The sequence below is a fragment of the Trichomycterus rosablanca genome, chromosome 6 (assembly GCF_030014385.1).
Source record: "Trichomycterus rosablanca isolate fTriRos1 chromosome 6, fTriRos1.hap1, whole genome shotgun sequence".
NCBI lineage: Eukaryota > Metazoa > Chordata > Actinopteri > Siluriformes > Trichomycteridae > Trichomycterus > Trichomycterus rosablanca.
This window is the reverse complement of record NC_085993.1, coordinates 42,249,490-42,266,597: the sequence shown is the minus strand read 5'-3', so window position 1 is coordinate 42,266,597 and position 17,108 is coordinate 42,249,490. Positions and strand designations below refer to the sequence as shown.

The window sequence follows — 17,108 nt, the reverse complement described above, 5'->3', positions numbered from 1 at the left end:
TGACGAACTGTTTTTCAATTTCAGTGTTTTTTATTATATTTGTGTAATTTATAGTGTACAAGTGTCAAAAACAACCCCATTATTTTACATTAGTCTAAAATATATGCAAGTCCACAAGACCATGGAACGCATTAACAGTTTCTCATACATCCTTATGGGAGAAACTCAACGCCTTTTAAACTCAACACCACTCCCAGAACCAATTGACGTTGAGTTTCAAGGTACCACTGTATGATGTAAACATCAAAACACTCATAGTCATTCAGTGGTTGTAAAGATTCTGGAGCACGCAGCAGCTGCTTCTCAAGTGCTGAATGTGTCGAGCTAGACTCACCGAGTATTTACAACTTGTCGTCGTGGTGCTCTGACTCTTAACGAGTGTCAGATCTGGGAGAAAAGATAAATACCGTAATCGTAAATACCCGATTGCACTTATCTCCCCACTGTCATGAATATTTTTCCCTCCTGGGTTTGCTGTGTGATGCACTTCAAGCCCTCTTGTGTTGATTGAATTAGTTAACAACCAACAACAGCACACAGGAGTGAGGAGAATGTCAGTCTGATGAAGGAAGAATCGAAACAGTACAAATCTCTTTCACCTATTCCAGTACTGAGTACATCACTCACACTGCTGGGTCATCAATCAGCTTATTAAAAACTCTCTCCATTCTGTCCCTCCATGCCGGCCACTATGAGAATGTCTTGACACATTAATGTCTATTAGTTCTATTAGGGGCAGCATGGTGGCTCGGTGGGTAGCTCTGTCACCTCACAGCAAGAAGGTCCTGGGTTTGATTCCCAGGTGGAGCGGTACAGGTCCTTTCTATGTGGTGTTCTCCTCGTTTTTGCATGGGTTTCCTCCAGGAGCCCCGGTTTCCTCCCACAGTCCAACGACATGCATGAGATATTTGTTTGTTTATTAGGATGATTTTAACGTCATGTTTTACACTTTTGGTTACATTCATGACAGAAACAGTAGTTACTCATTACACAAGATTCATTGAACACAGTCATGGACAATTTAGTGTCTCTCACCTCACTTGCACGTCTTTGGACAGTGGGAGGAAACTGGGGCACCTGGAGGAAACCCACGCAGACACGGGGAGAACATGCAAACTCCACACAGAAAGGACCCGGACCGCCCCACCTGGGGATCGAACCCAGGACCTTCTTACTGTGAGGCAACAGTGCTACCCACTGAGCCACCTTGCCGCCTGCATGACATATTTTAGAAATAAAATTAAACTTGACCCGCTACTAAGCAGGTTTTTTAAACCTAGACAGTGAATGCAGAAGATTTCAGGCATGCTGGGAAAAGAATTGTTTTTTAAAATAATTATAATCATTTTCTCATTGAGATTAAAACTGGTAAGTGAAATCGGCAAAATCTTAGTTTACACGACAGTGTGAAAGACAGATGATTGATCATTCAAAAAAAGTGTAATTGTAAGTACAGTGGTACCTCGAAACTCAACGTCAGTTGGTTCTGGGAGTGGCGTTGAGTTTAAAAGCTTCCCACAAGGATGTATGAGAAACCTGTTAATGCGTTTCATGGTCTCGTGGACTTGCATATATTTTAGACTAATGTAAAATAATGTTTTTGACACCGATACTCTAAAAATAACACAAATATAATATAAAAACACAAATAAAAAGCTGATTCTTACAATTTCTCAGAACCTCGAGCTGTAACACAAGTTTAAAAGTGAAACAGTGAGGAAAATTTAAGGGAAACGTTGAGTTTAACAAATTTCTCTACGAAGGGGAATTTAGGGGACGTTGAGTTACAAGGTACCACTGTAGGTCTGTTATATTGTATTTGTCTTGTTACAAAAGAGTCTGTAGCCCGTGTTTGCATATTTTTTACTCCATCTGGTGCCCAACAAGAAAAGTTTCTACACCCCTGGTGTACACTGTTAGGGTTTCCTTTCTAAACTCAGGTTTCTACCCACATTCCAAATTATACACTAGGTGATCTTTAAATTATCCATTAGTATTAGTTAGTGTGGGTGCTAGTGTAATGTTCTGGAATGGAATGTGTGCTTCAGGGAGTTTTCCCACTTTGCACTAGTGTTACTGGGATAAACTTCCTACACTCTAATCCGTATAAACTGGTAGCTGAGGATAACAGATAAATATAAATAATCCTCATTTAAATAGCTGTTGTACATTCTCCGCACATCATTTTTATAATTACTTGAATAAATCTCTTAATTCACCCACTAACCACATGCATCGTCGTTTTCTTCAGAGTATTAGGGAGTTTCATGAATCATTTGGAAGGGGATCAATATGACAGACAGCAGAAGTGTTAGAAAGGGTTGATGGAGCCCCACTAACCAGCAGCTCAGAGGATCACAAGGAAAAGCATCCACCCCCGCCATCACATGCATACATACACCGATCAGCCATAACATTAAAACCAGCTCCTTGTTGACTGTCCATTTTATCAGCTCCACTTATCAAATAGAAGCACTTTGTTGTTCTACAATTACTGACTGTAGTCCATCTGTTTCTCTGCATGCTTTTTTAGCCCCCTTTCGTGCTGTTCTTCAATAGTCAGGACTCTCCCAGGACCACCACAGAGCAGGTATTATTTAGGTGGTGGATGATTCTCAGCACTGCAGTGACAATGACATGGTGGTGGTGTGTTAGTGTGTGTTGTGCTGGTATGAGTGGATCAGACACAGCAGCACTGCTGGAGTTTTTAAATACTGTATCCACTCACTGTCCACTCTATTAGACACTCCTACCTAGTTGGTCTATCTTGTAGATGTAAAGTCAGAGATGATCGCTCATCTGTTGCTGCTGTTTGAGTTGGTCATCTTCTAGACCTTCATCAGTGGTCACAGGATGCTGCCCACGGGACGCTGTTGGCTGGATATTTTTGGTTGGTGGACTATTCTCAGCCCAGCAGTGACAGTGAGGTGTTTAAAAACTCCATCAGCACTGCTGTGTCTTATCCACTCATACCAGCACAACACACACTAACATACACCACCATGTCAGTGTCACCACAGTGCTGAGAATGATCCACCACCCAAATAATACCTGCTCTGTGGTGGTTCTGGGAGAGTCCTGACCATTGAAGAACAGCATGAAAGGGGGCTAGCAAAGCATGCAGAGAAACAGATGGACTACAGTCAGTAATTGTAGAACTACAAAGTGCTTCTATATGATAAGTGGAGCTGATAAAATGGACAGTGAGTGTAGAAACAAGGAGGTGGTTTTAATGTTATGGCGATCTCACATTTTTTTTTTCAGTCTGTTCATTATCGTAAAACAGGTCTGTGAATCTGTCAGTGATTGATTGTGAATGGAGGGCTAGTGTCGGTACAGAACACTAAATTATTAAAATCAAGCCATTAGCAATTTAAGGGCACCATTAGTCTCTGTCCCTAGGTCTTTCTCATTCTCTATTTTTCCTCATTTTTTTTCTTCTTCTTACAGACCATTTAAAGCCAGTGTACGTAGCACCATCTTTTATCCTCTATTTAACTCAAGCTTACGCAACCCAGTCCAGGAATAGGTTACACAACAGTAAAGTGGAAGATTTTAACCTGTCAACATGCCAGGTTCCTTTTTTCTATTCACACACATAAACATTTTTGTGAGCCAGACAAGTCAGTAAAAATAAAATCTCATTTCTCTTAGTGAGAAGTGAAGAGAATAATAAAGTCGTTTTGATGTCTTTTGTATTGTTTCCATACAATCACAATGTCTGTCAGCAGATCAAAAATTGTGAATACATTATTTAAGCACGGAGCCTTGTGACTGCCTATTATGAGGACAAAACGTGGCTACCAGCTTCTAGAAGCTCCCTTTGCTGACAATGAGTACAATGTTAGCAGCTTACCGCTCCTGAAGTAGAATACTGAACCCTACAGTCACACTCAGCATACAGAGCGCATATGTGCTGATGTGGACGGCACGGTGGCTCGATGGGTAGCACTGTTGCCTCACAGCAAGAAGGTCCTGGGTTTGATTCGTACATCTTTAAAAGTGCATTTCTACCAGGGTTCAAACAATGATGAACTAAAACATGCTGTTTCGCTTTCTCTCCTCTTTATAGTAAATAAGTTAATCTTACCATACATTACAGTTATGAAACTGAAATGGTAAGCGCCAACACATGCTTCCTCTGAAATACATTTAGATCATCAGGCTTTTTTCAAACAGTGGTTCATGCAACATTATTGGCCAGATCAATGCATTTAACCCTTTGATGCACAAGCTAAGCAAACCCCTTCTAATGCACAACATGGGTCAAAAATGACCCATATTCATCCATTCAAGAATATTTTCATATGCACATTTGTCAGTTATTCATGTATTTGCTGTCTTGGCTAATAAAAGCTATCTACACTATAATATGTAAACAGCTAGCAAGCAAATAGTATTGGACATATTCAAGATTCAAGAGCCTAATCTTTGGTTGTCTTTCAAAAGATCAGTAAATATGTTTTTTACTACAAACACTTACAAATGTCAGTAGTTTCTGTCAAATTCCATAGTAAATACATAAGGGTCATTTTTGACCCATGTTGTGCATTAGAAGGGTAGTGATACAAAAATGATTTTTATTAAAAAAGCAAAAAATATAAAACTGAAATAAGGATTTGTGATGATCAAAAACAAGTTAATTGAAAAATTCATGGGCTTGAATGACGAAATTAATTTATTGCAAAGATATAGAAAATAAAAACTCAGTTGGGTCACTTTTGACCCAGGTTGTGCATCAAAGGGTTAAAATAGAAACATTTCCACCCCCCACACATGAGTCTATGGGTGTGTTTGAAAACCTAGTGAGCTGCCTTGCTGGCTTACTGCCTACATAGACAGCTGCCTAAGTAGAGAGGATTCTAATAAGTCATTGACTTATAAGGCAGATTATTAGAACGCGCTACGTAGACAGCGATTCCATCAGTTTTTGCTAACTACAGTTAGCATCATGCCATTCAAACCAATGGGATGGGGTGGTACAACGTGCTAGCTTGTCAACTAACATCTCCCTCCATGTACCGAAAATGGATAAATTCGCTGACAAGCCCAAATTTGCCAATTAAAACACTTGTGCAAGTTTATACAAATTAAAAATCAATAATCATTTATTTACATTTGAAAATAACTCCGTTTGTTTCTCTGCACCGTCTGCCATGTTTTTTATTTTTCTGTGAGAAAAGTTGTGCCGCACTGAATGCTGGGATTGCTTCCACCACTAAGGCAAAGTCCGCTGAGTCAAAATACTTATAATTTTAAGATACCTAGTGAGCATATTAAGGCATCTAGGATTTTGAACAGCCTACTTCTCGGGAGCGTGCGTAGGATGACGTAAAATGCTGTCTATGTAGAGAGTGCACTAGGTTTTCGAACACACCCTATATGTCTGAACATATTAATAAAGCACATGCTAGATATAACTCTTTTAGACCACCAAATAATAGAGGAGACTCAAGTATTGGATGAGACTAGCTTGGGTGCAATTCTGGGTCATTCTGTAAAGCTCGGTCTGCTCAGTTAGTAGTGTTTTTTAGTTAATCTTCATCTCAGTCGTTCTCGATTTGCAGAAAAGTACCTTTGCTGCAGCAGGAACTGAAAATGGAAATGTTTCTGAAACACTGATTAGAATGTGGCAGAGATTCCTGAGTCCCTGAAATCATCACTGTAGTAGTAAAGTATTACATCTATGTCAGTGTACGTAAAGACAAACCATGGCAGTGTTTATTGTTCATGGCTTATCTTCATGGCAACAAATGCACAGTCAGTGAAATGGGAAAGACTAGTGACAGCTCCTTCAGGTTCACTACAGTCAGAGACTGTAGTCAGAGACAAGCAGTGCTGGAGAACTTCATCCTGCCACGCTGCTGCAGTACAGACCACCTGTCACAACCAGGGGCGAACAGGGAATCATGACAGACTGCAAACTAAACTGTGTCAGGCCAAGAGAAGTGAGAAAGTAGAGCTTGTTTTGTATGTATGATGATTAAATCTTTTGCTCAATTGCAGGTAGCACGTTTTCACTTCACTGTCTAGAAACATGGTAGTAAAAGGTCATTGCAAAAATTGACTATTTGGTAACATTATAATTAAATTACTACATAGTAATATCTCTTGTAAAGATATAACACAACTTACTCTGTACAGTCAAGCCGGAACGTCTGCACACCCCTTTCACCTTCTTCATGTTTTATTACGTCATTCTGTAATAGATCGAGTTCTTTTTTTGCCTCAAACATCTACACACAATCGCTAATAATTTAGAAAATGTGCAATTTTATTTTACTGACAAAAATGGTTTATTTAGGGGTTACATATCTGTACTAGGGCTGGCACCGATCCGATACTCGGTATCGGTCCGATATTGGCCCAAATCACTGGCTCGGATATCGAAAGGAAAAAAAAATGTGTAATCCAATCCGATACTCTTGCTTAATGTAAAAATAAGGCCATTGTTTGTGTGTAAAACGAATAACAAACGAAGATACGTTCCAACAGAGTGCTGTAAAATAATTCAATGTGCAAACACAGAACAACATAGCACAGCCGGAGACTATCATTTTCTAATCTCTTCCCTACACACTCGCTCCCTATACCCTAGCATTGTACACTTAACATTCTTAAAGGGCCAGACAATATATATGAATTCACATTACATGACAAGTGTTGTTTATTGCCACTCACACTTGATGGCATAATTAACATGTGCCACTGATCTACAATTCACCCGCAACAGCCATTCAGAAATTAAAACACACTGATCTACTTAAGCTTCTAGCATTATAAAAAATCGTCTACTACTGCCACATCTAAAAACATTTTACATTTTAATTTTTAAGTAAATTAGCACAAATGTCTAAAAACCTGCTTTCATTTTGTCATTGTGGGCTATTTTGTGTAGAATTTTGTGGTGGGAAAAAGAACTCAATCTGTTATAGAATGAGTCTGTAATGTAATAAAATGTGGAGAAGGTGAAGGGGGTGTGCAGACTTTCCGGCTTGACTGTATCTAGTTCCTCTAGCTACTAGATGTAGACAAGTCTTGTTTTTGAAGTCATGACCACACATGTAGTGTAAGGGGTTTAGGAACCAGCTTTCCCTGATAGTCACAGAGCCTTGTCTTTTATTTTCTATGTATTTATGCATTTTCTCTCTTTTTCTAAAGTCTAAAAAGTCTAATTTAAAGCAAGACCATAAGCTGTGTTTGATACCCAGAATCTTTACCTAATGTATGTTACAAGCCGAGCTTTCTTTTAGCTCAGTAGGTTAAATTTCACGTTTAACCGAGCTCATCCGCCTCCTCACTGACAGCCCGTCTTTTTCTTCAGTGGAGCACAAGCTACACATAAACCAACACTCAGGGTTCCAAGAGTAATCAGAGCACAGCCCTGGGAGAGCCGACCACAGTGGGGGGCTCTGGGGACGTGATTGTGTTCTGCCCCCGGTGATGGGATATCCCACTCCACGGTGACAGTTGCCACAGCAAGGGTTGCCGTGGTGCTGCAGCCCTAGGATTCAGCGTGGGTGGAGGCGGGGAAGTGACATGGACAGGAAGTGATGGCTAAGCGGGTGGGAGGGATGTGCTAAATATTACAGGACAGGCACATAGACTCACTAAGGAAGTGCATACACACATACACACACTTCTTTATTTTGCTTAACTCCATATTTATATAAGCTTTTTATACATGTACACACAGTTATAAACTGTTGCTTATAAGTAAAGAAGTGTATTAATCCCAAAACTTGTAATTGGTAATGTAAAAAATATTGTGGGATCATTATTATTTGATAAATAAAAACGTTAAATGTAAAAATTGGTTGCTTATGTTATACATGGTACAAAAAAAAGTGAATAGTAGCTCCAGAGAAGAGCTAATAAATATAAGTTTGTCAGATGGTGGTTAAGATCAGTTTTTATTTGTTACCTCCTTATTGCCAGTTTGTCCCCAGTTTGGGGTGCTTGGTGGCACAGCAGTAAAGTATCTCAGCTGTTGGCACTTGGGTGGCGCAGTAGTAAAAGACACTAGCACACCAGAACTGACATTTCAAACTCCTCGGTTCAAAACTCAGCTCTGCCATCCGGCAGGACTGGCGACTACATGAATAATGATTGGCTGTTGGTCATACAGGATGGCAGCCATATAGGGACCTCATGACTGGTGCAATTGCGACATCTGCTGGCTGATTGATGGTGCCTGCACAAGAGTTGAGGAATAATGCATTGTTTAGGGTGTGGCTCTTCGTACACAAAGCTGGTCCGCATATGAACTTGCCTCGTGCAGGTGAAAAGATGCAGTCGGCTACTGCACACGTGTCGGAGGGGGCGTGTGTCAGTCTCGTTCTCCTCAATCAGGGAGGATATATATATATATATACACTGATCAGCCATTACATTAAAACCACCTCCTTGTTTCTACACTCACTGTCTATTTTATCAGCTCCACTTTCCATATAGAAGCACCTTGTAGTTCTACAATTACTGACTGTAGTCCTTCTGTTTCTCTACATACTTTTTTAGTATGTTTTCACTCTGTTCTTCAATGGTCAGGACCCCCACAGGACCACCACAGAGCAGTTATTATTTAGGTGGTGGATCATTCTCAGCACTGCAGTGACAATGACATGGTGGTGGTGTGTTAGTGTGTGTTGTGCTGGTGTGAGTGGATCAGTTTTTAAATACTGTGTCCACTCACTGTCCACTCTTATAGACACTCCTACCTAGTTGGTCCACCTTGTAGATGTAAAGTCAGAGACGATCGCTCATCTGTTGCTGCTGTTTGAGTTGGTCATCTTCTAGACCTTCATCAGTGGTCACAGAATGCTGCCCATGGGGCGCTGTTGGCTGGATATATTTGAGGTGTTTGAGGTGTTTAAAAACTCCATCAGCGCTGTTGTGTCTGATCCACTTATACCAGCACAACACACACTAACACACCACCACCATGTCATTGTCACTGCAGTGCTGAGAATCTTCCACCACCTACATAATACCTACTCTGTGGTGATCCTGTGGGGGTCCTGACCATTAAAGAACAGCATGAAAGGGGGCTAAAAGCATGCAGAGAAACAGATGGACTACAGTCAGTAATTGTAGAGCTACAAAGTGCTTCTCTATGGTAAGCGAAGCCGATAAAATAGACAATGTGTGTAGAAACAAGGAGGTGGTTTTAATGTTATGGCTGGTGGCCAAGACAAAATAGCCATTGGGAGGTGCACTCACAGTGCCGGTCTCAAGCCTGAATGAAAATAGAAGGGTACAGAAAGTGCATCCAGCATAAAAACTGTGGACACTGTGCCAAGTCTGGTATGAGGACCAGATTTGTTGTGGTGACTCTTAAATACGGAGCAGCCGAAAGGAGAAACAAATTGGCAGGTCTCCAGTTAATGATGATGCAGTCTGGCTTTGCAATTTGTTGTCTGATTTAGATTCTGACATCACTGACGTGAAGGTAATGCATATTATTAAACATATGATGTTGTGAATCAGGATAAAAAGATCAATGAAGCTTGTCTGTGTGAGGACTATTTCAAACACACAGCCAAATCTGAAACCGCTTTCATTGTCCTATATGGTGCCTTTATAATAAATGTTGTACCTTATTAGAACAACACCCAAGATCACATGTATAAATGGCCAATGAAACAGAGTTAAAATACATATTTGTCTCAAATTTACATTAGTAAAAATAAATCATTAATAGTAAAATACTCTTACTAGTATTTTTTTAATGCATTTACTCCCCTTTTCACCCGATTTCACCCATTATGCTTCCTCTATACTGGAGCTGACCCCCGCTCCGACTGAGAAGAGCGAGACTGTCACACGCCCCCTCCGACATGTGCGCAGTAGCCAACTGCATCTTTTCACCTGCACGAGGCGAGTTCATATGCCGATCAGCTTTGTGCACGGAGAGCCACACCTTGATCAGCATTATTCCTTGACTCTGTGCAGACGTCATCAACCAGCCAGCAGAGGTCGTAATTCGCTCAGTTATGAGGAATCCCTATCTGGCTTGTCCTACCCTATGAACAACAGCCAATCATTGTTCATATAGCCGCCCAGCCCAGCCGGATGGCAGAGCTGAGATTCGATTCGATGCGATGTATTTGAAATCCCAGCTCTGGTGTGCTAGCGTGTTTTACCGTTGCGCCACTCGAGAGGCTTCTTGCTAGTATCTTAAGAAGTGTAAGAGTTAATGTGACACATTACTGCCCAACAGTGACAATATGTGGGTGTATTTTGGTTTTAAGTCAGGAGGAAGTAACAGAAATGTCCAGGATGGAATTAAAAATATTGCTCAATTTCATGAACGTTAATAGGATTTGGAGTCCAGGCTGTGGGGTGCTTAAACATGTGCACAGCGCTGCAAGCACAGAAGGTGTTAAATGATATTGTTGAATGTTTCATTACACTAAATGATTAAGGCTCAATAGTGGGATGGAACTTATTTGGCTTCCTGCAGGGGGGTTTATGATCTCATTTTCCTTTCTTTGCATTTGCTTATGGGCTAAATTTATTCTGAAATCCGAGCCTGATACTGAACTTTCTAACACATCTAATATTTCAGAGAGCTGTAAAATTATACTAATCAGATGCTGATGAAACGACCAGTGGTGGCTGGTGGAGTGGGTGCTGAACAGCCTCAGGGAGTGAGGTACTTGGGTTCTATGGGGAGTTGCATTGTGAATTGGTTGTTATGCCTTGCAACAGAGGGGGCGGCACGGTGGCTAAGTGGTAGCACTGTCGCCTCACAGCAAGAAGGTCCTGGGTTTGATCCCCAGGTGGGGCGGTCCGGGTCCTTTCTGTGTAGAGTTTGCATGTTCTCCCCGTGTCCGTGTGGGTTTCCTCCCACAGTCCAAAGACATGCAAGTGAGGTGAATTGGAGATACTAAATTGTCCAGGACTGTGTTTGATATAACCTTGTGAACTGATGAACCTTGTGTAATGAGTAACTACCGCTCCCGTCATGAATGTAACCAAAGTGTAAAACATGACGTTAAAATCCTAATAAACAAACAAACTTGCAACAGAGGTGTCGGGTTGAACCCAGCACCTGCATTTCTTAAGGATGAACCCAAGTGCAAGACCAAAGCAGAACACTTTAGCTGAAAAGCCACAAAATCAAATAAAAAAAGGAAAAGAATTGAATGTATGAATGAGTGATTGTTTTTGGCTGCTCTTGTTGTGCCTAGTTCACACTACACGATTTTTGCTTGGGAGCAACTCGGTGTTTGCTCGGCGATCGAAACTCGGCTCTCAATCGTTGTGTGAACTACTCAACGACTCGATCCGAAGAAAGATATCTAGCATGTCAAATATCTGGATCTGAGTCGCCCAACTGGCAATGAGTGCTATGTCGAACAGCCAGTGAGAACGCAAGATACGGTGTGAGGGGAAACGCAGAGGAGGCGTTGTAAAAAGGTGGGACAGGGGCATAATATAGTTTATATCAGAATACATCAGCACACATACAAGTTTTACAGTATTTCTGACCTTATCGTTCTCTACAAAACAAAACACCAACGTTGCATTGCAAAAAAATATGTATTAACCTCCAACTCACTATAGAACAATCCCTGCTGTTCGCGTTGCCAAATCCATTTATTCATTTATTTTTTCTCTTTGATTTTACGCTGCACATCAGCGCACAAACTTTGATTGCTCGCTTATTGTTGACGTGCATTTTTGGACGTGGTATCATTAAACCTCTCGTCACTTCTCACGTTTGTTTTCGTGACAAAACATAGTTTGGGAGACCAGAAAAGCTCGCCTGCGATTCCAGTTGGTGATAGATGGTGTAGTGTGAAACCCCCTATCACCGATCAGTCGTGTAATGTGAAAGCCACACCAACTTGAAAGACTCCCGATTATAAGAGAGCAACCTGACGACTTGGAAAGTCGTGTAGTGTGAACTTGGCATTAGGGGTTGCCACAGCTGATCCCTCATCCACATACTTGATTTGGCAGTTTTTACACCGGATGCCCCTCCTGACACAACACTGCTATTTATCCAGGTTTGGGACCATCACTAAGGGTGTGCTGATGTGGATTAATCCAATGACTAGATTCATGTAACACCATGCAACTGTAGCCTGGGATTTGACCCCCTAGATCTCAGGACTTGCTGTTACCAGCAGCATAAATAATATATAATAAAATGAGAATACACAAAATGAAACCAAACCAAAACCACATCTCACAATTGCTAGTAAACAGGGACAGCATCAGAAAAGAGGGTTCAACTGTGCCAGCTACTCAATCCACCAGTAAGGTACAACTCAAATGCTTAGCCTGTAAGGTACAACTCAAACAGAAAGCTGTCATACCACCACTGGATAAACTTGAGACCTGGATGGGGTGCTGTGACAACACAGGAATGATAAATGCCACCACAGTTTACTGGCTGGGCTCCCTGATACCAGAAGAACAAAACACCAGCAGTAAAATACAGACAGGTAGTCATCCTGCCAACAAACAAAGAACTCAGAGTCCCTGATGCTCTGAAATTAAAACCATGAGATGTTTGATGTGTGTGTGTTCTTCTGTTATAGTTGGATAATCTGGATGAGCAAGCCGCTCAGATCAGGAGGGAGTTGGACGGGCGTCTGCAGATGGCTGATCAGATTGCCAGGGTAAGTTTTATTCTCTGATCACTTACACACTTTATGTACACCTGTTAGAGCATTTGATCTCAGTAACTCAATAAATAGTCACTTATTTAAAAAAAAAATCAAGGTTGTACACAGTGCTCTTGTAGTTACTTTGCTACAAAACTGTTATGCTGGATATGATTATGAAGCTGTACCAGACTATATGTATTTCTAAGGTACTTTACTGGTATGGTGACATCAGCCAGTTGGATTTGCTAAGCTTGCATGCATCTTCAAAAATCGAGCAGTTTGTACACCACACAAACCAAGAACCACTATTAAGAATAAAAATTTACCCACAGACCAATTACAAAGCTATTACATACACCGATCAGGCATAACATTATGATCACCTTCTTAATATTGTGTTGGTCCCCATTTTGCTGCCAAAACAGCCCTGACCCGCCAATACATGGACTCCACTAGACTCCTGAAGGTGTGCTGTGGTATCTGGCACCAAGATGTTATCAGCAGATTCTTTAACTCCTGTAAGTTGTGAGGTGATGCCTCCATGGATCGGACTTGTTTGTCCAGCACATCCCACAGATGCTAGATCAGATTGAGATCTGGGGAATTTTGAGGCCAAGTCAACACCTCAAACTCGTTGTGCTCCTCAAACCATTCCTGAACTATTTTTGCTTTGTGGCAGGGCGCATTATCCTGCTGAAAGAGGCCACAGCCATCAGGGAATACCATTCTGCAACAATTCAGACCATGCATACGGTTTCTTAGCAGAACATTGCCCAAAGCATCACAGCTTGCCTTCTTCCCATAGTGCATCCTGGGGCCATGTGTTCCCCAGGTAAGCGATGCACATGCACCCGGCCATCCAAATGATGTAAAAGAAAACGTGATTCATCAGACCAGCCACCTTCTTCCATTGCTCTGTGATCCAGTTCCGATGCTCACGTGCCCATTGTTGGCACTTTCAGCAGTGTACAGGTGTCAGCATGGGCACCCTGACTGATCTGCGGCTATGCAGCCCCATACGCAACAGACTGTGATGCACTGTGTATCCTGACACCTTTCTATCAGAACCAGCATTAACTTCTTCAGTAATTTGAGCTACAGTAGCTCGTCTGTTGAATCGGACCACACGGGCCAGCCTTCGCTCCCACATGCATCAATGAGCCTTGGCCGCCCATGACCCTGTCGCTGGTTTAGCACTGTTACTTCCTTGGACCACTTTTGATAGATACTGACCACTGCAGACTGGGAACACCCCACAAGTGCTGCAGTTTTGGAGATGCTCTGACCCAGTCGTATAGCCATCACAATTTGGCTCTTGTCAAACTCGCTCAAATCCTTACGCTTGCCCATTTTTCCTGCTTCTAACACATCAACCTTGAGGATAAAATGTTCACTTGCTGCTTAATATATCCCACCCACTAACAGGTGCCGTGATGAAGAGATAATCAGTGTTATTTACTTTACCTGTCATAATGTTATGCCCGGTCGGTGTATAATGATGTAGGAAGTCGGGTAAGATTTTGGCTCTTTGTGGGCTGGAATCAGTACCACTGATGTAATCTGACACAGAGAATACAATAAAATTCACCCAAAATTATCATTGCCATCATGTCATGGAGGCTTATAAAATTTTTATACTTTCACTGTTTACTCTGCATTCTCTATAAACAACAGGCGGGCAAGTTCCCCAAATTTGTATCAAAGGAGATGGAGGCCATGTACATCGAGGAGCTGAAGTCATTAGTGAACCAGCTGATGGCAAATCTGGAGAGCATGCCTGTGTCCAAGGGAGGAGAATTTAAACTTCAGAAGCTGAAGCGAGGACACAACACTTCCATCATCGACATGGGCCAAGAGGATGAGAACCAGCTGTCCAAGTCAGATGTAGTCCTCTCCTTTACCCTCGAGGTAAACACTGTAAAAATATCTTCATCACCCGCTCAACATGTCTGTATTTAGCTGTCAGAGATAATAAAAAAAATGCAGAGAACATATGGAGAATTTTTTTTTAATTCATGTTAATTAATACACCTCATTGCACTAAACAGATGAGGCAAATATCAAAAACTGTATGATTTTGTTGCAGCTTAGTGTTTAAATTGGTATTAGCATACAGAGTGCTTTTTAAAAAGGCTGTGTTTTACATGAAGGATAAAGCACTGGTAGTTTTGGCATTGGGCAAATTTTTTTCCCCAGATTTATGGGCTCCACTATGAACTGTGGTACAAGTTCGTGTTGGGTAGCACTGTTGCCTCATAGCAAGACATAGCAAGAAGGTCCTGGGTTCGACCCCCAGGTGGGGCGCTCCAGGTCTTTTCTGTGTGGAGTTTGCATGTTCTCCCCGTGTCTGTGTGGGTCCCCCCCCCGGGGAGCCTAATTGGATAAGCAGTTAAGAAAGTGAGTAAGTGAGAATTACAGTGGTACATTGTAACTCGATGTCCCCTAAACTTGAAATCTGCACCCTTAAACTCGTTTTCCTTAAATTCGACGTGTTCAGCTTTTTTTTTTTTTATTATTATTATTTATTTCATTTCTAATTAACAATGAATAGCCGCTTTGTTCAGCGCTCGGCTTGAGCGCTGCAGTAAAACATAATCAAAGTGCGCATATGAGACGATATTCCAAGATCAAGTATGTCAACAATTAAGAAGTGTAAGAAAACAACAAAGAAGTAAAGATAAAGTGCAGGTTTTATTGTATTTTATATTGACTGGTATATATTGAATAGGCTGGTGCCCTGTCCCTCATAATTGTGTAGATCTGCTTTAGATCTTTAAAATAAACACAGTCGGCATTAATAAAAAAATTATGTTGAACTGGTAACATTAAGGTGGCTCGGTGGGTAGCACTGTCGCCTCACAGCAAGAAAGGTCCTGAGTTCGATCCCCAGGCAGGGTGGTCCGGGTCCTTTCTGTGCGTAGTTTGCATGTTCTCCCTGTGTGGGTTTCCTCCGGGAGCTGCGGTTTCCTCCCACAGTCCAAAAACATGCAAAAAAACCTTTTTTGAAATTTTAGATACAAGTGTCAAAACATAATATATCCAGCCATAACCTTTCGCTTGTAATTGGTATCTGTGGTGAGCATTGCTTTATCGGCTCTTAAGAAGAAATCAGACCGCAGCAGCAGTTGATGGATGTAATAGCTCATTCCCTTCCACTATGTTAGTAGAGCAGGCCGTGAGCACTGAGTGCAATGAGTGTTTAGCTTTTCACCTGCCATAAAAAAGGGTTCCGTTTAGCACTTCAGTTTTCCCTCTGGAAGATCCGGTAGGGGCTCGTTTTTAAACCATGTTGTGGAGGAGAACCAGTGAGGATCCTATGGGATTTTAAAGAACCATGTAGCGCAATGAATCTTAAAATGTTTCAGAGATCATAGTACCAGTACCTGATAGTATGTGCAGATCAGATCTGCTGTAGAACTAAACTACAACAGCTTATGATGTGCCCCACTCTCCACTAAGTATGCCTGTCTAAAAGCTTTCTACATGCTTATAAAAGAGGTTTAGAGGTTCAGATGAACATATTCGGGAACTCTGTTTGTCCCTGGGGAGAAACATTTAAGCTCTCTACAGAGCCCTGCATCTATGGTATCAGTAAAGATCTCAAATAAATCCACTTTAGACTTTAGATTTAGTTGGTATCTAACAAGCACCATTTAGGATTCGAAACTCCCCGGTACGAAACTCGGTGTTGCCACCGGTCGGCTGGGCTCCATCTAGCGGGCATAATTGGCAGTGCCTGCAGCAGATACTAATTGGCCACCGTATCTGCAGGGTGGGGGCCGGACTATGTGTGGGTGGGTGGGACTTCATACACTGTGTAAGGACCCTGATTGGCAGAAGAGACGCCCGTGCAGAATGCATGGGCGAGAAGAGGAGGGCTGTGCACGTGTCGAAAGAGGCATGTACAGCGACGTGCTCTCCTCGGATGCAATCTGGTATCTCTCAGCAGCAGAAGACAAAATTGAGTGTGCTAAATTGGGAGGAAAAAGGGGAGAAAATGCATTTGGAAAAAAAATTATAAAAGTGTATAAAATCTAAATGCAAATTTAAGGGGTAAATTAAAATGTTGCTGATAGTTAAATAACAACAGCATCCACATCTGGGCAGGAGATATCATAATAAGAAAAAAGCCAAGAACAATTCCAAGGGCCCTGACCCAATCATAGGTCCCCAGACATATAAAGTGTTTTAGTTCTACTTTTAATTATAAAAAAAAGAGTTTTAGATGTATTTTGTGTTCATAACTATCCAATGTTGGCCCTCCATGTACATTATATGGGTAAAAGTATTTGGACACACCTTCTAATTTCTGAATTCATGTGTGTTAGTCACAACAGTCGGTAAAGGTTATTGAAAAGCACGTTTAGGATTTTGAAGAACTGTTAATTGTTGCAAAATGGCATCAACATAAGTGATGTTTTTTCTAGAAAGTGTGGTTCCATTTAGAAATGGAAACCATAAAACAACCCTTGACTTACTTTATTCTGT

The 17,108-nt window shown here is 41.5% G+C and overlaps 1 protein-coding gene across 14 annotated transcripts in view; it reads left to right on the top strand.

Annotated features, from left to right (window-relative positions):
• The window catches only part of cadpsb (Ca2+-dependent activator protein for secretion b), a 172,671-nt gene that overhangs the window by 72,686 nt on the left and 82,877 nt on the right, over positions 1 to 17,108 (top strand). For all 14 annotated transcript variants that reach the window (XM_062997880.1, XM_062997877.1, XM_062997875.1 and 11 more), the window contains 2 exons: positions 12,552 to 12,632; positions 14,295 to 14,528. In XM_062997880.1, coding sequence (XP_062853950.1) covers positions 12,552 to 12,632; positions 14,295 to 14,528 — 315 coding nt within the window. The remainder of the gene's footprint in view (positions 1 to 12,551; positions 12,633 to 14,294; positions 14,529 to 17,108) is intronic.